Below are 25,502 nucleotides of genomic sequence, written 5' to 3'. Positions count from 1 at the left end.
TCAAAAATTATAGTTTTCTAAGATCACCATAATTCTTAACAATCAAATAAACTAAAAATAAGAATCAACAATCAAACTAAATTAAAAGTTAAGGGTTACTTACAGTTCTTCACGAGCTGTAGATAAGAATTGTAAGAGATTTCTTCGCGAGTTCATGGTGATTTTTTCTCCTTTTTTTTTCTCGCAACGATTGAAACAAACTAAAACTTTTGTCACATACATTTCTCATTTGCATCCGAACTGCGTCGGAGCTGTGTGCCACTCGTATCCAAATAAAAAACATGTGGGACATGCACGTGCATGATGCGTCAGATACGCGTCGGGTAGGAACAAGACCTCATTTTTGGAGTGTCGGTGCAACCAACATACATAACATTGGAATAATACAAGAAGCATATGTGACTACTACAGATACATGGGGCACGAGACAAACCAGTGCAGCCAATTGGTGAACATGATCCAACCGAGGATAAAAGACGAAGATCCAATAATGGATAAACACATAGCCGACAAGGGAAAGCACAAACATGCAGGAGCAAAGACTAGACAAATAAACCTACTAACAACAAAATTTACAGTAATAAGTATAATGCAGATAAATATTTTTTCTAATATATTGACATGATAGTTAATTTGACATACAACAGACAAGAGAAAGGGAGCGATCAAACCGAAAAATCAGTGGAGCAGGAAGAGTGTATAATAAGCAGTTTTGATCACTTGTCACTTGGTTATAACCCTGGTCATCGAAGGATAAATATAATACAAACCCTCAAATTGTCCATCGCGTCTCAGGTTGAGCCGAGAGTCCTAACCTGGGACGAGCGGATTAACTTGGGCCGATGCTCGGGTTCATATTGAGAAGATACTCGTCTTACACTGAGACAATAGGCCTTGGTTGAGCCGATAATGTCTAGTCCCATCCAACGACTCTCAATCCATTCCTTATAAGTTGAATAGATTTCAGCACAAAAATCACACTTTTTTCACCTTCTACACCCGCAAATTTTTATAATTTCACTCAATATCAATCTTTATATCTCAAAATCCTAATCTCAGTATATGTAGAAAAAAAATCTCAAAGAAAATGGCAAGCCAATCATAAACACAAAATACTTCATCACAAAAAGTTTTGCGGTCCAAAGTTTAGTCTGGATGAAGATAAAGCTTATTTGCAGAGGTCATGTAGCATTTACGATTGATCCAATGAATGGTGTACAATAACCACATCATACGCTTTGGGGGAGTATTTTAAAACAATTTCGTCAGGGAACTGGGAATCCAAAAATCGTGATGCTTCCGGGTTGTCTATTCGTTTTGGTACAACCAACAAAGACCTGAACAATTAGGTAGCTTTGATGACGCAATTGAACCGACAAAGAGGAAGCGGTGATATTGAAGTCGATGTGGTAAGTTTCTTTTCAAATTATTTAATTAATTCTTAAATCTTTATGAATTTGTTGTAATAAATAATTTATATACGTTTAAACTGCAACAACGAAAAACTCGAGAGGAGTAGAAAAGAAGAGGAAGTTCGAGTTTCAAACACGAAGCATGATTCCACATCCTCAAAAAGTTGAACCGATATAACCCCGATATGTTGGATGGTTATTAAGTACCAAAGGAATCCCCTTGCGAGACTGGTAGATCCCAACACAGTTCTCAAGGGTCTTCTTATTCTTCACCAGTGACAAACTCAAACCCTCACCCCAACACCAGTGGATCAGTACATTGTAATTCAAATTTGAATATTAATGGAAATGCTAATAGACAGAATGGAGTGGGTGTGAAAAATATAAAAAAAAAAAACTCAAAAAGGAATGTCAAGATGCTGCACAATCATCAATTTTAGAATTCAACCTTCAAGATTCTTTTGAAAAACAAGAAAAGAATGATATTGATAAATTAGTTGAGCGTAAGAAAATCGCTTCAGGAATGAAGAAAGTTCGCAAAGCAGTTGAAAAGAATATTTTTAATGCACACATGTGAGGAATAATAGGAATGGCAAAAATGAATCGGAAACAACTGTACTTTTGGCAAGATGAATTTGATGCAATTCAAGCACAGAAGGCATAACAACGGCCAACACAAGTTGACAATGATTCTTCTGGGAGGAAACCTTCAATGAGGAGAACAATAATTCCATTACACTGGCTTAGTAATTATTTTTAAATTATGGATGTACTATTTAACTTGATTTCGATGTAATCCTTTGTTTTAAATTAAGTGTAATCCTTAGTTTCAGTTTCAATGTAACCCAATTTGATCCTTGGTTTTAATTATTGTTTTAATCAAATTACAAAAACCAATTTACATTAAAAAAAATAAATTAAATCATGTGAATGTTTCTTCCTCCAAAAATCATCTCATAAGTGTGCAAAACTCTTAGTCTTAAATGTAACAAAACTAGTCATAAAAACTCAAGGTGACCAAACTTGTGGTACAAAAACCCCACTCAAGTGTTGGGGTTCATTAAAACTCCATCTTAAACTAAATTGATACAAAATCCCAAATTTTAAAAAATTGATACAAAAACCTCAAATTTCAAAATGGTTTCATCATAATTTGATGAAACCAAAAATTGGTTTCGTTAAATTCTATGAGGTTTCATCAAAATTTTGTTTTTTGGGGTTTTTATGTTACTTTTGTTTTTGACGGTTTTTTTGTGGATGGATAGTGACACCTTTGGGGTTATAACTCGCGGACCGTAAATGTAAACCTTTGTTTTAAGTTATCTCTTCTACCATTTTATACCCTCTTGCGGGCATACCCCGGGTGGGTTGTGTTAGAGCACTGCTCGGTCGAACTCGCAAGTTTTTCTATCTCAAACTTGTTGTCGCTTTAGATGAAAAAAACTATATCTTGATTTGTAGTATACTACAGTAAAGTCTTGGACTAAGTATTGAGGTTGGTAGTTGAGTATCATACATCACTGAATAACCCTCGAAGACTAAAGATCGATGAATACATTTGTAGAACTCGATCAACAAAGATGTATGTGAAGGCTGAACCATTCTGTCTAGTCATATGCACTACCATTTTATCTTTATGAGACTATGTCGTATGAATTCTAGTAAATATAGTATTACAAAGAAGAAATTCGAGTCAAGCTTGTCTTGTTAAACATCTCGAAATATGATTTAAGAAATGCATGTTTTTTGATCCTTAGAAATCTTAATTCGAAACAATATATTGTTCGAGAACTATTTTTGTGTCATATGGATCATTTGAAATTTTTCCAAACAATGATATTTTATATCTATGACAGATGAGAATGTTTCAACATCAGAAGAGAGTGTTTTAAAACTACTAAAAACTGGATTCATGGTAGGTTGGTGAACCATCTCACAAACCATAGATATCTGAAGTTCAGAATATAGGTAGATTCACGAACCCAGTTCGCGAACCGTAGAGTTATGAATGAGACAGTTTACGAACCAGTTCACAAACTCTAGTGATCTGTATTTGTAAAATAACCAACGGTTCACGAAGAGTGGACCTCTGAGTTCGGGAATAACTAAGCGGTTCACGAACCGTAGCCCCCTGAATTCACGAACCAGCTAACGGTTCACGGATTATTTCACAAACCGTCCCAGCACGTATTAGCAGATGCTCAAAGACTATTTTCATAAATATGCTTAACATTTCCATGACTCTCATAAACAACTCTAAGACATCATTTATCACTAAAAAAAACTTGTGGATATGCATCATGATTCAAGTTTTAAGTGTTTTTATGAACACAATATTGCTTACAAGTTCGAATGGCATATTTTCCAAGAACTATCATTATACACGGTTCTAGAACCCAAACCATAGTATATATTCTTCAATGTGATTCCGAGACATGTTTCTCACATGCTTACTTGAAACCCTAATTAGAGTTTCATCTAAAGAGAGCAAGTGTTTACTTGATTCTCAAGTTATCTTAGCTTGAATTATAAGCAACCCTCCACCTTGAAATCTATAAATAGAGAGCCTCATTCAACTAAGGAAATATAGACCCGACACTTCGGTATCCTAGTTGATTGCTAGAGACGTCTCTTATTGACCTAGGTTTCTTTGAGAAACATAATTAGGACTACGATTGAAAGACTTCACTTAGGGATTCGTGAAACCATATCCCACTATCTTTTACCTTGATAGTTTGTGTATCATGATCTTGTTCTTAATGTTATATAGGTTTTAGTAATCTCTTTCAGGAACGAGATGGATAGATATCACAAAGTTCTCTAGGTCTTTGACTTTGTGATTCCTCAAGATAGATATCAGAAAACTATTATTAATTGATTAGTTTAGGGTTGTTCTTGAGGGGTGGTTGTTCAGGGTTCTCATCTAACTGAGTGTAAGTGCTAAGGGTTTGTGAGGTTTACTAGCTTTTTCTATTGCAAACATATCTCCATGCCTTGATCTATTCGATCTAAAGAGAAATCAAACAGGCTTATCTGGTAGAGGCAGATTGGTATCAAAAGTCTTCACTTGGGCTGAAGAAACTCTTAGGATGTGATGGACGCCAGACAAGGGAACCAATTAAGTAGATCCTTGCGAGGTTTAGAGCCGTAAGGAGCATGACTGCAGCTAAATTACTTGGAGGGTGAATTCGGTCTGAACTACATTCTTGTTCAAGGTATGGTAGTAGGGTAATGTCTGTAGTGACTAAATATAGTTCAGTGTTCCAACCTAGACGAGGTCCAAGGGTTTTTCAACAGTTGCAGTTTCCTTGTTAACAAAACTTGTGGTGTCTTGTATGTTTTCCTTTTCCACATTACATTGTTTATCTTTATAACTGAATATCACAAGTAGTACATATCCAATTCTAGTAGATAAGTCCTTATCAATTGTGATCGATTAGGAGACTCGTTCTTATAGAATTTGTATCTTGAAAGATAGATACCAAGTTTCATACTTGGAAGAATTTTGATTTGATTATTTGGATACGATTAGATTGATCTTATATATTGATTTTTGAGATCATCCAAGTACTCTTCTTAACAATCAGGTTCACGGACTCTTGAGTCTAGACTTTCTGATTGACAAGAGATAGAGATATAAACTCTATATACATGTTTTCAAGGATCATTAAGTTGGTTTACTCACAATTGTATTAGGTTTTGTCAATACAGATTGTCGAACGAATAAGTTGGTGGTGTACTTGGTACCCTCTCCTTTTCAGGTTGAACTTTTTTCCTCAAATCTTTATCTGGATGATGAGTCCAACTTATATCCCGTCGAATTTTCTCGATTACCATATTATGCAAAATGACAAAGGTGAGCATAATCATATTCCTTTCTATTAGTTTAAATGAACGATATGGTCCACAAATTGTATGAAACTTCCTCCTCAAGATTTCAAATGCTCGTTCCACATTTTTCCTACACGCCATCTATTTTTTGCTAACTAACCTTTCAGCGCCGAAAAATTCCTCATGTTCGGATACCTCAGCATAAGCTTGAACTGAAGTTGACCACGCTGGATAAATTCCATCCACCAGAAAATACCCCATGTTATAGTTATTGCCTTTGATGGTGAAATTAGCAGCTGAAGCATTTCCATACTTCAATTATTTGAATAATGGTGATTTATGCAACATATTGATGTAGTTGTTGCAACCCGAGAGGGAAAGAAAAACACGCTATATCCAATAATCATAAGAAGCCGCCGCTTCCAGAACCACAATTTGTTTTATGTAATGGCCCTTATACTGACCTTTCCAAGCATGTGTACATCCATGCCACACCCAATGCATGCATGAAGGCTGCCTAGTTTTCCGGAAAAGCCTCTTTTCTTATTTTCAGCTAGTAGTCGGTTGACATCATCTTCAATTGTTGCCGTAAAAACGTGGACTAAAATGGTTGACTACGGTTTTCCAAAACGCAAGGCAAACTTGTATTCGCTTCCGTTAGGAAATGCAAGGCAAACTTGCATTTTCTTCTCAACCAACGCCCCTTCCCTATATATGTATTATTTGCATTTCTACAAATCTTTTTTGGGGACCAAAAATCATTCACCAACTCCCGAGGCCGCATCTTGCAATGGCCCTGCCCAAATGAAGCTTCATCGTGACAGATGATGCAATATGGGTCTCCGACATTGGCCTTACTTACGTGGTTGTTAGCCAATGATGCCAATAATTCGATAAATCCCATTTGGCACGCATAAATGCATGCTAAAGCGTCGCGGCATTCACTTCCCTTAGGAAATGCAAGGCAAACTTGCATTTTCTTCTCAACCAACGTCCCTTCCCTATATATGTATTATTTGCATTTCTACAAATCTTTTTTGGGGACCAAAAATCATTCACCAACTCCCGAGGCCGCATCTTCCAATGGCCCTACCCAAATGAAGCTTCATCGTTTCAAATGAAGTTTCATTGTGACAGATGATGCAATATGGGTCTCCGACATTGGCCTTACTCACGTGGTTGTTAGCCAGTGATGCCAATAATTCGATAAATCGCATTTGGCACGCATAAATGCATGCCAAAGCGTCGCGGCATTCGCTTCCCGTAGGAAATGCAAGGCAAACTTGCATTTTCTTCTCAACCAACGTCCCTTCCCTATATATGTATTATTTGCATTTTTACAAATCTATTTTGGGGACCAAAAATCATTCACCAACTCCCGAGGCCGCATCTTGCAATGGCCCTGCCCAAATGAAGCTTCATCGTTTCAAATGAAGCTTCATCGTGACAGATGATGCAATATGGGTCTCCGGCATTGGCCTTACTCACGTGGTTGTTAGCCAGTGATGCCAATAATTCGATAAATCCCATTTGGCACGCATAAATGCATGCCAAAGCGTCGCGGCATTCGCTTCCGTTAGGAAATGCAAGGCAAACTTGCATTTTCTTCTCAACCAACGTCCCTTCCCTATATATGTATTATTTGCATTTCTACAAATATTTTTTGGGGACCAAAAATCATTCACCAACTCCCGAGGCCGCATCTTGCAATGTCCCTGCCCAAATGAAGCTTCATCGTTTCAAATGAAGCTTCATCTGACAGATGAGGGTTTTGGTCCAAATCTGAATCTGTAGCTGCTACTAAAGAAGAGAAGGAAGGTGCAGTTATGAACTGTCATGGGTTTACTGAATTGCAGGTTGATCTAAAATGTTTCTAATGGAGTTACAGAGTTGGTGGTACTCTTAATGGTTGTTTGAGCTAAGCTAGAACTGGAGGCTCAGTGGTGTTGTTTCGATTTGTTTGATTCGAATCTGAAGCTGACAAGATGGTACTGATTCATTGCAGCTGGAGTGGAAGATGTACACGGGTGGAAGTGCTTGATATGCTCTGTGTGGTAGCTGAATTGAAGCTGCAGAATGGTTGAGAAACTGGTGATGTTGCAGGTGCAGATTAAGATGAGCTGAGACTAGTGGTGTTAGGTTTACATGGATGAATGGTTTGTTTGAGTGAGGCAGAGTATCAGTTGAACTGAATGTTCAGGTGGTGCTTAATTGAATCGCAGAGAGAACAGGCATGAACTGCAGCTGTTGATAATGAACTGTAGGGGAATAAGAAATGTTGTTGTATATTTGCATGCCGCGACACGATGGATTGATGCAGAGGTGACTTGTGCGGATGGAATTGATATTGCAGGTGATAAATTATTGAAGCTGCAGTTCAAGGTGTTGCTGCTCAGCTGATGTTGTGCATTTTTTATATTGGCCAAGGTTGTAGAAGTTCCAGGGTTTGATTGTGTATGAGAATGAGTTGAACAGCAGTTTGCAGAGCTGACATATAGCTGGTGATGGCAATTCAGTGGTGATTTTGGTGTTGCTGCAACTAAATTGGTGGTTCGTGATGTGAACTATGGCAGAGATGAATGAATGCTCGACAGTGTAGATGAATGCTAGGTGCACAAGAAGCAGCTCAGGTTGGTAATGGCGATGAGATGAACTAGCTGTGTGTGGTGGTATTGCAAGAGTTGCAGTGAACTGCATCAGTAGGTTGTTGTTGGTCTTGGTTTTGGTAATGCAATGAGTGACTAGAAGTGCAGGAAAGAGACGGAGCTGGTGTTGTTGGATGGACAGAGCTGCAGCTGTGACGAAGGCATGGACATCATGGATGGACTGAATAAAGGTTCAGGCTGTGCAATGGCCTTGTCCAATACCAACTCAGCCCACTCATATGAGTTAGATGGTATGAATCATTGACTCAGATGACTCGTTGAGCTTGACCGTGTTGACTGACTCGTTTGACCGGTGACCGGGTGGACTTTTCCGGTCACCTGAGATACTTTCCCGGTGATTTTCACGACCAACTTCCGGCCATTTTACCAGTTTTCCGGCAACCACTTTTGAGTTATATTTCCACATGGGTATTCCTCACATATGGTGGACATCTTTGTATTGGACTTTGGGCTTTGAAGACCTAGTTTTGGAAAGAGGAAAGCTACAAAAAGAGAAAGTTTCTACTTCTTTTGGGATCACGTATTTTCTACTTGGAGTTTTGGAGGAGAGCGACGATTCTACTAGGGTTTGCTTTTTGTTTATTTTTCATTTCATTATTTTATGAAAATGATTATGATGAACTTCATTATTATGAGTAACTAAACACAATTATTGGTTATGGGATAAAAGTTGATTTTTCTCAAGCATGATATTTAAATCAATGGATTAGTTTTGCCTCAACTTTATTGTTTATGATTCATTGTTAATATTGTTGCATGATTTAAGTGCTAGTTTGATTGAGTCCGAAATCAATTAGATTGGTCTTCATTTCTATTGCTAGATTAGGTTTTGTTATACGAAAGAGTGATAAATTCCTGATTACAAGTAGCATAAATGTGAGTAGTGCTTGTAGTGATATATCCTACTAATCACATATGAATCATAACCTTAGTTAAATCGAACTATGCTTTTACACGTTCGGTTGCTTTGACTAGTCTTATTCCATAAAACTTAATGCTCTTAGGGAGTTAAACTTAATTGTGCTTTTACACTTTAGGTTGCTTTCTAGGTAGAATTCACATATGCATCTTTTAATGTGGTTGTGATGAAATCAGGGAATTAGCGGGATATTCTTTCCATCAAGGTATCTTAGGACTTTTAAATAAATGAGAGATTAAAATATCAATTCTAGTCATTGATGAAAATACATGTTTGTGAATGATACTATCCCATGATCAATATCTCCTCCTTATTGATTATTCCATTTATTTCATTTGCTTTCAGTTCATTTTTATTGCTTTGATAAAATCAAAAACCCCTCTTGGTTACTAAGAAACTGAAATTGTTTAACAACAAAAGCCTCTCTGTGGGAACAAACTCTTTCTTATCACATACTATATTTACATCTAATTGAAGTGAGAAAGTGAAATTATTTTTGACGCATACGACTGTGATCAATCTCGCAGAACTTTTCCCATGTATAACTATAACATGGTGTTGGTGATCGTTTTCTCATCATCTGAATATGCATCCATTTGATCCAAGTGCTGCATAAACGCTTGTTGTTCGAAAAATGTTTCCGCTAATATTTGCGCTTCGTCATTTTCTGTATTACGATCCATAATGAATGAAACAAAAAAGCATATTTAAGAAATTAAAAGATATTTTGGAAAAATAGAGAATGAATTGTAGTTAAGTGTCTAGAATTGGTGAATTGAGTGTGTTTATAAAGGTGGAATGAAATATATTCGTTGGGGGTCGATTAACAATTAGCCGTTTTCTTACCATACTAGGAAAGTCGGCTCAACTTATCTCGTGAAACATTTTCCCCATTACATGAAAGTCGGTTTGTCTATCCACCTGGCACAGAAAAAGTGCATGTTTGAGTAGTCCCATTGGACTTGCCCTTATGGAAGAAGAAAAGGATAACTTGAACAATGTTGCTTCGTCAGTCGGACGGGTCGAATAAGTGCTATAATGGGCAGAGAAAATTGATGTAAGTTAAATTTTTTATGTCACTTGAGAAAATAAAACGAGATTATTCCTCAGTTTTTAGTAATTCTAAAGAACATAAATAATCCCGCTATTAAATTTATATTAGTATTAAATCCAAAAAAAAGTATAAAAATGAGACAAAGTATCTCGTTTGGGAAGTTTTTCATGTCTCGCCTAAATTTTGATTCCCTTTCACGTTCTTTGTGTTTGTTGAAAAAGAACGGGAACCGTGGATATCATTTCCACTACTTAGCCACGGTTTTACATCACACCATTTCCATTGCACTTACCCACGGTTTTACATCACACCATTTCCATTGCTTTTATCCATAAGACTCATAGCCTGTTTAGATATACGTTGCTTTTTAATTTTTAGAAACAATTTTCGGTGAAACCGAATATTTTCGCTTCTGATTTCGAGAATCCAAACGCGATCGGGCCGCGTATGTGATAGGTATTTTGTACTCAAGAGTCGAGAGTGACATTTACCCAACTGATTGTCTATGGGAAAAATCAAAGGGCACGAAGTATTGGGCGTGTCACCATATGAGGGCAGCTAGTTGCTCCAATCCTGGCACCTCCTTCCATTGCTTGACGAATCCGACTCAGACGAAATAATCTTGCGCACATGTGTCTGGTTCACACCCGTCATCATCACAAAAAGGAAATTTATATTTTGAAAATAAATTGAACAGATGATAGGGTATACTGGTCTTTTGAATGCATTTAGCCGTTTACTGAATTAATGAAATCCCATATAATATATTTCATTTTTGTTTGTAGAGACATTATGAAATGTATCTTCTAATCTACCGGTATATTATCTTCAATAGTATTTTACCATAATACAACTGCAAACGAGCGAGCGAGAGAGAGAGACAGACAGAGAGAGCGTACTCCCGCGTGCAGGTCTTTGCCAGAAAGAGAAAAACCAAGTTCTGTATATTGCATGTCCCCAAATTAAAATTAGGGTTTTCATCTTCATTCCATAGATTTATTCATTTGTTTACTGGATCTGATTTTACAATCTGTACATCAATCATTACTCTCTTCACCTGTTACTAGTCATAACCTTTCGTTCTCGGATCGAATCTCGTAAGTCTTGCTTTTCCTCTTCGTCTTCTTTGATTATTATTTACATATTTCATCAAACTTTTTAGGTTAGAGCTCGATTTTGAATTGGGATATGGATTTGTTCAATCGGATCGTTTACATTTTCATATTTTAGATCGGGATTTCCTTTCGATTTGCAGATTTGAAAAAATGAACCTAAGATTGTTTTGTTTAGTCTTCGATTTTATCACCTTATGCCGAGTATATCTTGTTTTCTTGATCACTAGTTTTTTAGGGTTTCACTGTGTGAATTTTCTTTTCTTTTTGGTATTCGACTTGATAATGTTGAATTTGTTGACAGTGGTTGCTAAAAAGTTATAAAAATTGGCGCCGCAACGACGTTCCCAACGCCAAATGGGTGGCCATATGCAACAGAGTAATGCTGCAGCTGCGGCAGCTGCTCTGTATGACCATCCTGGCGGTGGGTCCCTACCGGGAACTTCAAATGATGCGGGTGATGCTGTTATGGCAAGGTGGCTACAGTCTGCTGGGTTGCAGCATTTAGGATCACCGTCTACCACGGGTATTGATCACCGGCTCCTACCAAACCTCTTGATGCAGGTATTGAAAATAATTCCGAGTATATTTAGTATTTCAGAAATAGTTCTAGTATGATTCGTGTTTAGGACATGCACTTACTCGATGTGTTTGGCTACTATGTCTGGACCTCAGAAGGAACCCCACTGGTGAGCCTAAAATTGTTGTGTAATGTTGCCAGTTTTGGCAAAGAAAGTATTTTCGTACATGTTTATAATTGTGGATTCTTTCTTGATCATGTTCTTTGCAAAGACAATTTTCTCTTGTTGTTTGAAATGTGGGTATTTTGACACTTATTTTGTATACCGCGCTAATAGGATTGTTTTCATATTGTTGAAGGGTTATGGAGCACAATCTGCCGAAGAAAAGCAGAAGTTGTTTAAATTATTGAGGAATCTCAATTTGAATGGGGACTCTAGTTCTGAACCATACACCCCAACTGCCCAAGGTTCAGGAGCCGCAACGACATCAGATGGCTTCTTTTCTCCTGAACTCAGAGGTGAATTTGGTGCTGGGCTTTTGGATCTTCATGCTATGGACGACACTGAACTTCTTACAGAGGTATGCGTTTTTGTAATAGGTTTTTAGGTACTCTAGCTATTTAAATGATTGGGCTAACTAGAATCTGCTGTTTGTATAACAGGATGTTATGTCTGAATCCTTCGAGCCATCGCCATTTATGCCAGCAGACCCTAGGGGGTTTGATAATGACTTTGATGCTGTGCCTAGTAGACAAGTAAGGCAACCAGCTGAAGCTCCTATGAAGTCTAACGAAAGAGATATTGGCACAAACCAGAGCAACTTGGCCAAGATTAAAGTTGTGGTAAGCTGGTTCCCTTGCATGTTGCATTGTTTTCCATCTTAGAAATTTCTTTGAATACAATCGAAGTCTGAACAGTAGCATGGTGGTGGAACTGTCTTTGATGTTTTGATTGAGCTATATAATTGTAATTAACACACAATACGTTAAGTGTTTGCATGCTATTTCAAAGCCTCTTATTACAAATTCATTTCATTTACTTGAACCAAGCAGGTTAAATTATCTGGTTTCTGATAACCCATTCTCTTGCTCATTGAAATTGACACTAATTACATTACCGTTCATATTTAGGGTCATGTCTAGATTGTAGTTTATCTGATTTTCAGAGTTTTTGCCAACCTCTCCCTTGAAAAATTGAAGAAGATAATGTGAGATTGTTCAATGGGTCTTTTGAGCTTTATGATTTAGTTGTAGCATTCTGGTCAACATAGCAGAAGTTACAACTAAGGCATACCTGGTGCACCTTCACAGAAACATGGTGAACTTGAAAGCTGTGGATTATAGGGTGTGTCCCACTACTTTTTTTCCCCAAAATGGAAAAATTGGTTTTTAGAGTGTTTGTACTAGGTCTATTAAGACCCTTTGTTTCCTTTTAATTTTTAAAGTGAAGTAAAAATGTAATCATGGTTAATTTGTAAGCAAGGTTTTTGGTGAGTTAGCTACACACAAACTAGGCGCATGATCATGTTTCCTCCTTGTCTTATCGTCTTGTTCGTCTATTATCCCAGGTGCGTAAAAGACCTTTAAACAAAAAGGAGCTGTCTCGGAAAGAGGATGATATTGTAACTGTCGTTGATGACTCGTACATATCTGTCCATGAGCCGAAGCTAAAGGTTTCATTTATTCTCCAGAATGTGTTAGTCGTTTGTATGTAGGAAATCTTAATTACTGATATGTGTTCTTATGTGAAGGTGGACTTGACTGCATATGAGGAGAAGCATGAATTTCGTTTCGATGCTGTTTTGGATGAGCAAGTAACCAATGATGAGGTAGCATTAGCATAGACATCTTAAGGGATTTAAGTTTTTTGTGAATACTTTGTAATTGCGCATGAGTTTTTGTATTACAACGTTTTTGGTTACGATGTCATACTTTCTACTTTTCTAGTTATTTTTTTCTTTTTTGCCATATTTCTTTTTAAATTACAAAGTTTGGTTATTGCATATTTTTTGTTTGAGCAGGTATATCGTGTTACTGTAGAGCCTATTATTCCTGCTATTTTTCAGCGAACTAAAGCAACATGCTTTGCGTATGGCCAAACTGGTACATAAAGATACTGATACTTCTTCCCTCCTTAACTATAAGTCAGCACGTTGTCTTTCTTGAATTAACTTCTGATATCTACTTGCCCGTGTTATAATTTTAGGGAGTGGTAAAACATTCACCATGCAACCATTACCTCTCAGAGCTGCGGAAGACATTGTTAGGTTATTGCATCATCCAACATACCGTAATCAGAAATTTAAGTTGTGGCTTAGCTTTTTTGAGATTTATGGTGGAAAACTTTATGATCTTCTCAGCGAAAGAAGGTTGGTGCCCATTTTCTTTTGCATCTTTTGTTCCGTCTGATAATCATGAATGAATTGTTTTGCACACCCTACTCGAATGGCACGGCGTATTTACTAATGACTTTCTTGGAACTGTTAAATTAATTAGATGTTAGCATTTTCTAAATTTCTAAGAAAGATAATTCTATTAATAAATATTTAAGATCTTAAAATTGTTTTGATCAGAAAACTCTGCATGAGAGAAGATGGTCGGCAACAGGTTTGCATTGTTGGGCTGCAGGAGTTTGAAGTTTCCGATGTACATATTGTCAAAGAATATATCGAGAGAGGAAATGGGACAAGAAGTACGGGATCGACTGGTGCTAATGAAGAATCATCAAGATCTCATGCTATTTTACAACTAGTGATTAAAAAGCACAATGAAGTAAAAGAATCTAGAAGGCCAAGTGAAGCCAATGAACCTAAGCCTGGGAAGGTTGTTGGGAAGATCTCTTTTATCGATCTTGCAGGTAGTGAACGAGGTGCTGACACCACCGATAATGATAAGCAAACACGGTAAGTTCTGTCTGCATATGTTTTTTTATTAGTACAATTGATAGACGTGTGCTCTAGGCGAGTTTCTTTTCTGTTAAGTCTCATTGCCATCCATACCCTAGGTTATGATAGATCTTATTGATCTGCTTCTCCATTGCAGGATTGAAGGGGCTGAGATCAACAAGAGCCTTTTGGCCCTGAAGGAGTGTATCCGTGCTCTTGACAATGATCAGATTCATATCCCATTTCGTGGAAGCAAACTCACAGAGGTGCTTCGGGATTCCTTTGTTGGCAACTCAAAGACTGTGATGATCTCTTGCATTTCTCCAAATGCAGGTTCTTGCGAACATACACTTAATACTCTGAGATATGCTGATAGGTAAAGTCTCTATTTTGATCTTTGGTTGACCAACTCAATACCTTAGTGACACTCGTATGCAAATCTGATTAATAGAAGGTAACTGCTGAGTGAATAGGGTTAAAAGTCTCTCCAAGAGTGGGAATTCCAAGAAGGATCAGGTTGCAGTTTCTGCGGTACCTACAAATAGGGAATCATCATCAGCTCCTTCTCTGCCGCTTCCCTCAGAGGTTGACTATGAACCAAGTCAAGATGCGAGAGTAGCGGGAACAGGTAGAAGAGTTGTAGAGAGAGAAAGTTCTTCCTACAGTTCTATACCTGAATATGGTAAACAGCCTTCTAGTGTTCCCACAAACAACCCCTTCAATGGGAGGGAACAACCTTCTAGTTTACCCTCGACATATCTCTACAATGGGAGGGAACAACCTTCTAGTCTCCCATCATACCCCTTTAATGGGAGGGAGGATAGTGGGGTGGCTTCTAGTTCTCTTGAGAGGGAAAGGACCAACATGAAAAATACTTATGGCGGTCCATCCGGTCAAAGATTATATTCTCCTGCGCAGAACTCGAATAATTCGCTAGACGAGGATAAAGTGCAAAAGGTTTCCCCACCTCGTAGAAAAGTTTACAAGGAAGAAAAATTAGAAAAGCAGGGACATTTGTCTAGAAAAGATGCCAGTGGACTTGATTCATCCAGTACAGGCAACAAGCAACAGAATGCTTCCGATTCTAATTCGAACAGTGTTGGATCAAGACAACGTGATTCCGAAAATGCTCGTGATGGAGACATCAACGCAATTCTCGAGGTCAGTAAATTTGTTAATGTCCATCAAGTCTCATATCTAGTTCTCTTTTTAGCCAATAGACTATAATTTTCTTTTATTGGCTTTTTCAGCATGTTGTAAATATTTTATGTCCTTAAGTTTATTCATTCAATACTTCAGGAAGAGGATGCGCTGATTGCTGCTCATAGAAAAGAAGTTGAAGATACAATGGAGATTGTCCGTGAAGTAAGTCTAGAGTACCATTTCTATTACAAAATGTTTTTTTTTCTTTTCTTTTTTTTGTCTTTTTGGAAAGAGCTTTTCAAGCATTTCTAATGCCATCCTTAACATAATAATCAGGAGATGAAGCTATTGGATGACGTGAGTCAACCCGGCAGCCTAATTGACAACTACGTTTCACAGCTGAGTTATGTGCTCTCTCGCAAAGCAGCAAGTCTGGTCAGTCTGCAAGCTCGTCTTGCTAGATTCCAGCATCGCTTAAAGGAGCAAGAGATACTTAGCCGGAAAAGGGTTCCTCGTTGATGTGCTTGTAATGTCCTGTTTCTCTTGTGTATTACTAAATACCCTTTTTGTTCGATTTAGCAAAAAGCAAAAACAAAAAACAAACTTACAGTTCATATGTGCATTCGTTCTCCACCGGGTGGAGACTTTGGATCTGAATTTGGATCTAGTGGTTGCTGTTGCTGTTTCTTTGTTTGCTTCTGTTGGCGCAATTTCCCAGAAGAGAAGCCATCCTTTGGGAGGTTTCTATAGAGAAAGCTGGTGGGTGCTAGTGCTGCTTAGCCGCTGAAGTTGAAAAAGTGTGATTCCGGGCATAAATATAACTCCAGTAACATGGGATTATGTTTGGGCAAGTGACAGAGTGTTTGTTGATAACAAAACCAAATTCTGTTCCATTTTAGGGAATAGAATAGGGTACTACAGAAATTATGGTTTTTGATTGTTAGTTAGTCCACTGTATGTCATTGAAACTATTTGTTGATACTTCCTCGACCTGAAAAGAAAAAAGAAGAATGTGAAAAGTTGAGCCTTGATCATACATATGCATCGTATATATGCATGAATCGCCTTGATAAGCTAAATGATTGTGTAACATGTTTATTTTACTTCGTTCAACTTCCCCCAGGAGGGGGCACAAATGATTTTCGAGCGGCTGGAAAGTCCCACCCATCATGGCATGGCATTAATGGACGAGTCAGCCTACCTACTGATGGCATGGCATCTGTTAAGACTAAGAGATAACATGTTCAGGCCCTTCAGGGTTCAGGGCGCGCAGCAAGTTCCCTTTCCTTTCCTCACTTAGACAATTACTAAAATTTGTTACTAAGTTCGAATGAAGCCTGATTCCTTCTTTTCCTCAAATTTGGTCAAATGGTTTGCGTAACACCGCTCATGGTTTGCTTTGCTGAACCCCCTTGATAGGAGACAAGATATGGATATGGCAGTGTCCCGTACCTAACTAACTAAAGCATACATGTATCCCATCTGCACAGGCTCCATAATAAATACCTCCAGTTTCATATTATTGGAGCTATCTCAGGGTTGCACAATTTTTAAAGAAAACATGAGAAAATCATTTCTTAGTACTATATTTTTCTTTCTTGTGTTAGAACTTTTATTTTTATTTTTTATGAAAAGATCAAAGTATATCTTGTGTTAAAACTTTGAATTGTCATATCTTACAAGGTCAGTTCTAGGAAAATCCATCACTCCCTTTCAAACTGCATTTATATACGGTACATGGGCAACTGATAATATTGTGATAGCTCATGAATTAGTCGATTCCATGAATAAAAAAAAAGAATTAAGAATGGTTGGATGGATGGATGGAAACAATACTAGATATATCCAAAGCTTTTGATAGATTTGAACGACCTTTTTTGGCCAGTACCCTGAAAGTTATGGGAGTTTTATGAGACTTTTTTGCAATTTCATAAATAAATGTGTATCTACCTCTATTTTTCTTAATGGCGAAAAGTTTTGATCGTGCACTGCGCGTTCAAAATTTGAACTAGCACTTCCATGACCGCTTGATTGCCAAGATGTGACGTCACCGACTTCTAAGCTTAACAATAGTTACTTCTGAATTTTAATTAGTTTCGTAATTTAGGGCGCTAAAATATCCTCAATCAGGTGACGACGAAAAATATGAAAATTGAGTTTTTCAGAACATATAATATCTACTCGGTGACACCCAGAAATGCCTGGAAAGCTAAAACTAATCATTGGATGTGTATTGTAGACACAAAATAAAGGGAGAAGAAAGAAGAATTCTCATTAGATGTGTATTGTAGACAAACATTAGAGCCTCTATTTATAGGGCTAGACACAAGGGAATCCCATTAATAAACGAGATTCACCTTAGATATTCTTAACATAATTACACGTTTATAACACTCCCCCTGATGACATTGTGTCTAAGCTAATTGCCTCGTTAAAACCTTTTCAGGAAATTCCAAAAGGACAAAACCTGATCGAAGGGAAAATAGTACAATTAAAAAAACTTAGAAAAGATTTGGACACACAACTGTTGCCTCATTATAACCTTGACAAGGAAAATCCAGTGGGAAAAACCTCAATGAAGGAAAAAGAGTACAACGCGATAAGTCCAACAGAATGCACCTTATGTGATGGTGCTCCCCTTGATGAGTACTTCAGTAAATTCTTGGCTTGCAAATCTTTGAGTCGAGACTTCCCAATTTCGGTGAACGAATTTCTTGAATGCTGGAGATAGCAATGCTTTCGAGAGAAATTTTCCAGTTGATGAAGTCTTATTTTGTGTTGGTCTTCTAATGGAAGTGTTCTCGAGTCTTCATGCTTCTTCAAATACATTGAGGAATTGCTTCTTGGATTGCTAGCTTCCCAAGATGATTTGCAGAAGTTGTTGATGTAGTTTCTTCAACATAGACCCAAGATGTAGATAAATTACCATAAGTGAATAAAATTGTATTCGTGGTCATACCTTATGTGGATCGAAATGACATCCAAATTACTAAGGGCTTTTCATGTTGATTTAGTTTAACAAAATGACCTAGGTGATGGTGGGAATCTACTAAATAACCGAAATTATACAACTCCCCCTTGGATGACCACCATGTCGAATTAATTTTCCTCACTAAAAACCTTTCCAGTAAAAACCTAATGGGAAAAAATATTTGGACGAAGGAAAAAGAGCACAAATATCAACATTATGAAGAAAAAAAATTGAACGTCAACAAGATGTTGCCTCGTTAAAACCTTGTCAAGAAAACCACATGGGACAAAACCTAAAACGAATGGAAAATAGTACAACTTTTGACATATTTATGGATGTTAACTCAACTATATGAGTACTAGCTAGAGAAAACAAGCATCAAACCATAATGTATAGTCTATTTAATAGACAAGTGTTATGCAAACATAATTCTAAAAATGCATATTAAGAAAAATAAAAAATTATGCTGCTTAAACGTAGATTTTTAGTGTTTTTAAGGACTCATCAGGAGACCAATAAAATTGATAACATCAACTAATCCGGATTTTGGTACTTTGCAAAACTTTTAAAAAACACTTAAAGGATTGTCAAACCTGATATAATCGATATCGTTTTTAGTCCACTAAGGATTACAAATTCGATATCGTTCTCCGACCACATATCTTGTGTGAATGCAATAAGAGTCACTCAAGACTACCACGCCAAATGCATCATTTAGGAAGGACAAAATATTATTGAAGCAATCCTGTCTTAAAAAAATTAAACCTTCAATCATTTATTCAACGATTATTTTTCTCATATAACGCATTATAATGACTACACCAACCTAAAATAAATAGGCTCGGCAATTTTATGGTGTCAAGTCTTGGATCCAAAATTGCGTCGATCGAGAAATTAATCCAACCTAATTGGATTATATGGCAGCCAATCACATATGTCAATATTCCTCTGCAGAGGGGTTAACTGCTACCATTTTTATCATTTCAGTAGCTACTAAAAATGAATATTTGACAATCATTAGCTTACTACAAGCCCACACAATTCTCAAGTTTATGCATATCTTGAAAAAAATCTCAGAATTACTGGTACCAGCGCCCGCGGTCATTATAATCTCCTCATCTTCAAGTGAGAAGATATTATATTTGAGAATGTGGATTTGGTTGACTTTATTGGAGCACTACCTGTAGCCTCTTATAGAATGCTACTTATATGATGTGACTGGATTTCCTCTTAAGAGGAAAAAGCTTATAAAAGCAAATGAGACATTTCACGCCAAGTCAATAGCAGCACATTCAAGTTAATTAACACCAACTTTTGCTGGTAGTGTTAATCTCCCCCTGATTATGGCGAAAATATTTTCATCTCATAAAAACAAAAACAAAATTTTTAAAGTATTATCCGATTAATTCGAGGACATATTTATAGTAATTTCTGGATGTTAACAACACCAGGTTGGACAATAAATACCGACTTCAAGAGCCGTAAAAAAAATTATCCTTAAAAATTGTAGTCTATTTGACATACAAATCTAACATCAACCATGAATTTTAATGGTTACAACCAAAAACATATAAATATGTAAATAAATCTCCAAATGATTCCATGATCTCTAAGGCCAACGAGATAATGATTTATAAATGGACACTTTCTTTTTCAAGATCAATTTAGTCACTACAAGGACTAATAATTTAGGCTAACAAGCCGGGTGCACACCCTTTGATCTTTTGTATTCATCCATATTCCAACTACAAATGGAACAATCCGAATTTTGGAGATTAATACCACGAGGAGAAATTAAAATTGCTAAATATCCTTCACAGATGCAACAATTCCCCATTAAATTAGCATTTGCAATTGGCTTAACCAATAATTATGATATTTCATCCTTTAATGAATGAATGAATAAATGAAATAGAGAAATCCCTTCCTTAAAAAGATAATGAAGCTATTATCGTTATTCAGTTTTTAAGGAAGAAAAAAAACCCTGCTTTTTGTTGGTTGATGAATAGTTTCTTGTAAGGAATAGAAACCAATGGTTTATTATTATTAAGTAAAACCATATTTTGATTGTAAAGTCTTGTTTTGATGGACCATAGCCCTTCTTTAATAAACGAAAATGCGAAACCAAATAAATAAAATAAAATTGCGAATCTATTTTCTCATCTTATAAGTACGACAAAATAAAAAGTTATTGTCCTTTTGGTCATCGAAATTGGAAAATCCACTCTATGGTGGATAAGTGATTTCCTGTTAAAAAAAATAGAAATCATAGGAATAAGTCACATGATCCTTGTCCGTTAGACAAAGATACCAAATTGAATTGGCCGTAGGTTTTTCAACCATGCACGTAATTAATTACCGTAAAGGTAATTAGATTGTGATGCCACCAATTTTTGGTGATTACAATTTCATTGTAGGAATAGTAATTGTAAACCATCTTGTGATGTTTTTTTTTTTCATTCTCTATAAAAAAAAAGAATTAAAGAAGAAAGGAGATCAAACTTTTCAGAAAAATTGATCACCCACGTCCCATAAATATAGACAGTGTCTTTTAGGACTAATCAATGGATTTTAGTTGCACCCAAAAGAAAAAGAGAATAACCGCATCACTCGTAGTTGGGGTTGCATAGTTATATAAAAACCCATCATACGGAGGAATGCACGACGGTGCGTGTTGAATAGACAAAGGAATCGACCATTAATATTTCGAGCCGAGTTTATCTCTCCTATCTATTTCTCGAAATATGTGTTGGTAAGCTTTCGCTTTGGCCAAGTTCATCTTTACCTAGTGACGAAAGTCATATTATGTTTCAATCACTTTGAAAATGGCTTTGACGAAAAATGGTTTGTGGATAACAACTATATAACGTCCTCTAAGAATGTTCAATGATTGAAATGAGAGTTCAGATTATATAACCAATTGTTGGATATAAGCATTGTGTGGCAGCACATATATGTATAAGTCCTTATTCCTTGAACCAAAGTATGCGTACTTCGTTGATCAGGAAAACCGGAACAAGAGCTGTGAGCTCAGTCAGCGAACCCAGTCCGCGAACTGGAGGAGGTTCTCATCCCGAGAATATTTGCTGGAGTTTGTGAACTCCTTCCGGGAACTTAAGTCCGCGAACTTGAGTTGGTTATATCTAAAGAAGATTATTTGTAAACTTATATTTATATTAACTAAGGAATGCAAATTGCAAACCGTGGCTATAAAGTTCATGAATCGATTCGAGTGAATCAAATAGTTTTTGCTTCGATTGTGTTTTGTATAGTTATATAAGATCTAAGCAATTGAAAAACTCTCTAACTAGTCAGTTGTACTCGATAGGAACACTAAAATTTGGCGCTATAGATTCCCGATTTTTTCACAATAAATCTAATCCCCTCCGCATGTTTCTACACCTCGTCCTAACTCCATCAAATCTAAAGATACCAACGTATGACAAGTCATTGATCTGTATGCACTCGTCAAACATGTTTATAATTGTGATCTTCGTTGGCGGGAATAACTAAGTTTTGGCACCCTCAATCCCCCGAAATTTGCAACAAAAATTTCACCAAAATTCTTTTCCCTCCACTGGATTCTTAGCCGCGCCTTTTCCTATAACACAACCCACGAATAAATTCATTTGACAAAAGATAACTAATTAAACAAGAAATAATTTTCTTTCACCAAAATCATAAACCCAAACTTCTCTGACTGTTTAATTACCCTAAACCGAAACCCATCTTCATCTGAATGATTTTTCTTCCACGCAAAGATCGTCATCAGCGTTGAGGAGTTTCTTCTACTTTACATAAAGGTAAATGAATCTTGTTCACCTTTACTGGTTTGTTTTTTATTTTCTAGTTCGTAGTGTTTAAAGAAAATTAGGGAAAGTTTTGGGAAACTTGCTGAAACAATCTTAAAATTCTTTAGAAAAAAAAACTCACCTGATTGAAAGATTATTGGGGAAACATTATTTAGGGCATGTTCTTGAGTAAATTTTGGTTTTCCAATCAAATCACTAACCCGATTCCGAATCTAACTTCAGATTCATGCTCAGCATGTCGTCATCTGCACTACCCATAAAAAGGGTTATTGATTTCTTGTTTTATGAGTTTATCCATGGTTAGTTTTGATACATGGGGTTTTCATGTATGTTGGATTTCTGATTTGTAGTTAGGCTAATCTTAGGGTTATTGATTTCTTGTTTGTTTTGCAGGGATTTCTGATGCTGGGATGAGCTACTAGATGCATTTAGGCTAATCTTTAAGAAACTATCTCTTCAATATTTCTCTATTGGGGTTCCTAGAGTCTGTAAATCATGAGGAAAAGTTGCTGCTGGACCTTATTGATGCTCTGAAGGAGCTTAACATGGATAATTATGATGAGAAGAACAACTAGTTTACTGCTAGTATTGTATATAGAGCTTTATGACGATAATGCTTGATAAGATGTTGACAATCAGAGTTTTGTGTAATTGGAGTTTCTGTGGAGAATGTGTTGAAGATCGTATACCAGACTCTAGCAAGCTTTCGTATACGTCTAGTCAATCGTTGTTTTGCCACTATTGCTGGTATGGGATTTTAATTCGACTTTCTGTTGTAATTTTGATGCTTGAAAAAGCTGCAGTTTTATGAATGCTGATTAAGTTTGTTGTTTACTTTTGCCCTGTAGGTCATGTAGGCAAGGTTACTACCGCTGGATTCATCCCTGATGGCAGGCAACTGGCTAGTGGTTCTGGTGATATAACTGTCCGTTTATGGATCCTACTTCTCAAACCCCCTAACTACACTTGTATAGATACATTATTCGAATTGTTCTGATTTGAATTTCATTGTAATAGTATGTTTTGCCCAACTAGTCGGTCGAAATTTCAATTGTGGCTGAAATTGGTTTACCTTAGGCAACTAATATATATCAAGGCAATTGGATTGGCATGCAATCTGTTTGTTAGTGGTTGAGGCAGTCACTTTATTCCCTTGAACACTTAAAGCTGTCTTTGGTATCCACATGCGTAAATAACATGTTGTCTACAATCTTCATAATTGGTGACAGATTTTCTATGCATGCCTTGGTTTTTGCAGGATTTCTTTTTGGGATGTCCTTTCATTGGAGGACATAAATTTTTTGGAATATCTCTTATGGTAGGATCACTATGGCTATATATGCAGGGATGGTTCAGTAAGGCAGGTGAGTTTGTCTTAAGTAAAATGTCTGAATTAGATGTATTAGGTTGATATCCAGACTAAGAGTGTTTCTATTTGATAGGGTCACTAAATTCATCATGAATTTGGTTAATTACGAATGTGCTGTATATATTTCTTGCAATCACTCTTTCAAGAGCTTTCAACTGCGTCTTATTGTGTTTTTTTTTCTATGAATGTACTGTCTTATTCTGAACCATCACTCGTACACACTTTCTGAGGTATAATTGTTGACGTCAGGAGTAATACTTATTTTAGTTATATAAGTATCGATATCTCTCTGTTTTTTGTTTGAAACAAAGAGTAATATGTGCTGCATTTACATGGACTGTCCAATTTTTCTTGGCTGTTAGTATAGTAGATTTAGTGTTTATTATATCCCCAAATTAATTTAGACACCCTGATATGTAACACCCATACAACTACTTCAAACTTAAGCAACGGTAAACCCTCTTTTCACTTGTTCAATTGCTTATTTTGGTTTACTTTTCAAGTTGATTGCATTCATTGCCATACAAATTTTATCCATGCTTCTCTCATAAAACTCAATCCTTCGATGTGCTTCCTGTCGCTCAGAAGTTTTAACATCATGAAGTGTGCTTTAACTCTGAATCATACAACATATCGATTGTGCTTAATTAAGTTATGTTTGGATTGTTTACCGTAACGAATTGGGCTTTGTTTCCAACATTTACACGTACTTTTCTGACCGGAGTTTCCCCTTTTCCAGGTGGTCTTGCGAAAATGCGTTTGGCTTGTTTACCATAACTAGCTTTCTTTCCAGCGTTTGGATTGTTTAGCTTTTTTTCCCCTTTTCCAGGTGGTCTTGTGAAAATGTGTAACCTCCAAACAATGGATATTTTCATTGTTTAGAGAGGAGAATTCTGGAAAAAAAATGTAAGTTCTATCTCTGAACCTCCCGCCTTAAAACATCTACTAGACAAAAAGTAAGTTCTTTGAGAAAGATCCACTTGTGGAATCTAAACAATCTTATGTGCACCTTTTGTAGTTCATAGAACTTGAAACTTAACCACTAATCGTGTGTATGATTTATTCAAGAATATATGGTAATTATTACACATTCGGTTGACAATTGTGCATAGGTAATATATAACCCTTACTTGCCATCTCCTGAACAAATTAAGGTCACTCAAAACTATAGCACAACTGGATCAAGTATGGAAGAAAAACATGTCAAGTCAGTAAAAGAGTCTTCTAATAGTAGACATATATTAGCAACAACTATTCTGTGATCAGAGAAATTTAGTCATGTTGATGTTGTAACTGATATGGAAATTGTTTGGTTTGAAATATGCCCCATTGGACACGCATTAGTTGTAATTTTTTTTCCCTTATACAGACACGCACATATTTTAAAATTTTCCTGCATTTGTGAAATCATACTGAAACAAGGGAAAATAAAAGACTGGTGTTGCAGTACGAGGTGGTGTCGGTTGTTTTGTTTTTGTCGGTTATGGAACCAATGAAGCTGTTAGCTGTGTGATGTAAGAGTCCGGAGCTTAGTACTGGAAAATCCTATTGTAGGCCCACCCATTTATTCTTGCTAAACTATATGTCAAAATAAGTTTTATGTCGAAGAGAGAATGGTGGTAGTGTAAGAAAGAATCATCTTGTTAATTACTCGAAGAATTTTAGAATAGTGATTGTAAAATGTTTGAGATATATTTGTTTGAATTCAATGGTGCCTTTTATTGTTGTGCCTTTATGCTGGTACTTCTGGCTTTCTCTCCTTGAAGCAGAAGTACTTACGTGAAGTAAAAAGAGTAGAGAAGTTATGT

At 36.6% G+C, this 25,502-nt stretch overlaps 1 protein-coding gene and 1 long non-coding RNA gene across 4 annotated transcripts; both read left to right on the top strand.

Moving 5' to 3' along the window:
• Positions 1–10,671: 10,671 nt before the first annotated feature.
• LOC113350269 (kinesin-like protein KIN-13A) lies at positions 10,672–16,578 on the top strand. The gene is made up of 13 exons (XM_026594388.1): positions 10,672–10,979; positions 11,299–11,558; positions 11,874–12,095; positions 12,178–12,357; positions 13,083–13,187; positions 13,266–13,343; positions 13,536–13,617; positions 13,721–13,883; positions 14,088–14,417; positions 14,557–14,775; positions 14,873–15,560; positions 15,699–15,764; positions 15,879–16,578. Exons 2-13 carry the CDS (start codon positions 11,352–11,354, stop codon positions 16,059–16,061), a joined length of 2,523 nt encoding a protein of 840 aa, XP_026450173.1. The 5' UTR covers positions 10,672–10,979; positions 11,299–11,351; the 3' UTR covers positions 16,062–16,578.
• Positions 16,579–21,955: 5,377 nt separating this feature from the next.
• On the top strand, positions 21,956–25,248 carry LOC113354399. 3 transcript variants are annotated; one of them, XR_003361857.1, is made up of 5 exons: positions 21,959–22,316; positions 22,719–23,072; positions 23,174–23,239; positions 23,584–23,689; positions 24,434–25,248. It is a non-coding gene; the product is annotated as an uncharacterized LOC113354399 (long non-coding RNA). The 3 variants fall into 3 exon arrangements; XR_003361858.1 differs by having other exon boundaries at positions 23,174–23,250; XR_003361856.1 differs by having other exon boundaries at positions 21,956–22,316; positions 23,174–23,689.
• Positions 25,249–25,502: the final 254 nt, after the last annotated feature.

This window comes from Papaver somniferum, chromosome 2 (genome assembly GCF_003573695.1).
Source record: "Papaver somniferum cultivar HN1 chromosome 2, ASM357369v1, whole genome shotgun sequence".
Classification (NCBI taxonomy): Eukaryota; Viridiplantae; Streptophyta; class Magnoliopsida; order Ranunculales; family Papaveraceae; genus Papaver; species Papaver somniferum.
This window is presented reverse-complemented; position numbering and strand designations above follow the sequence as displayed.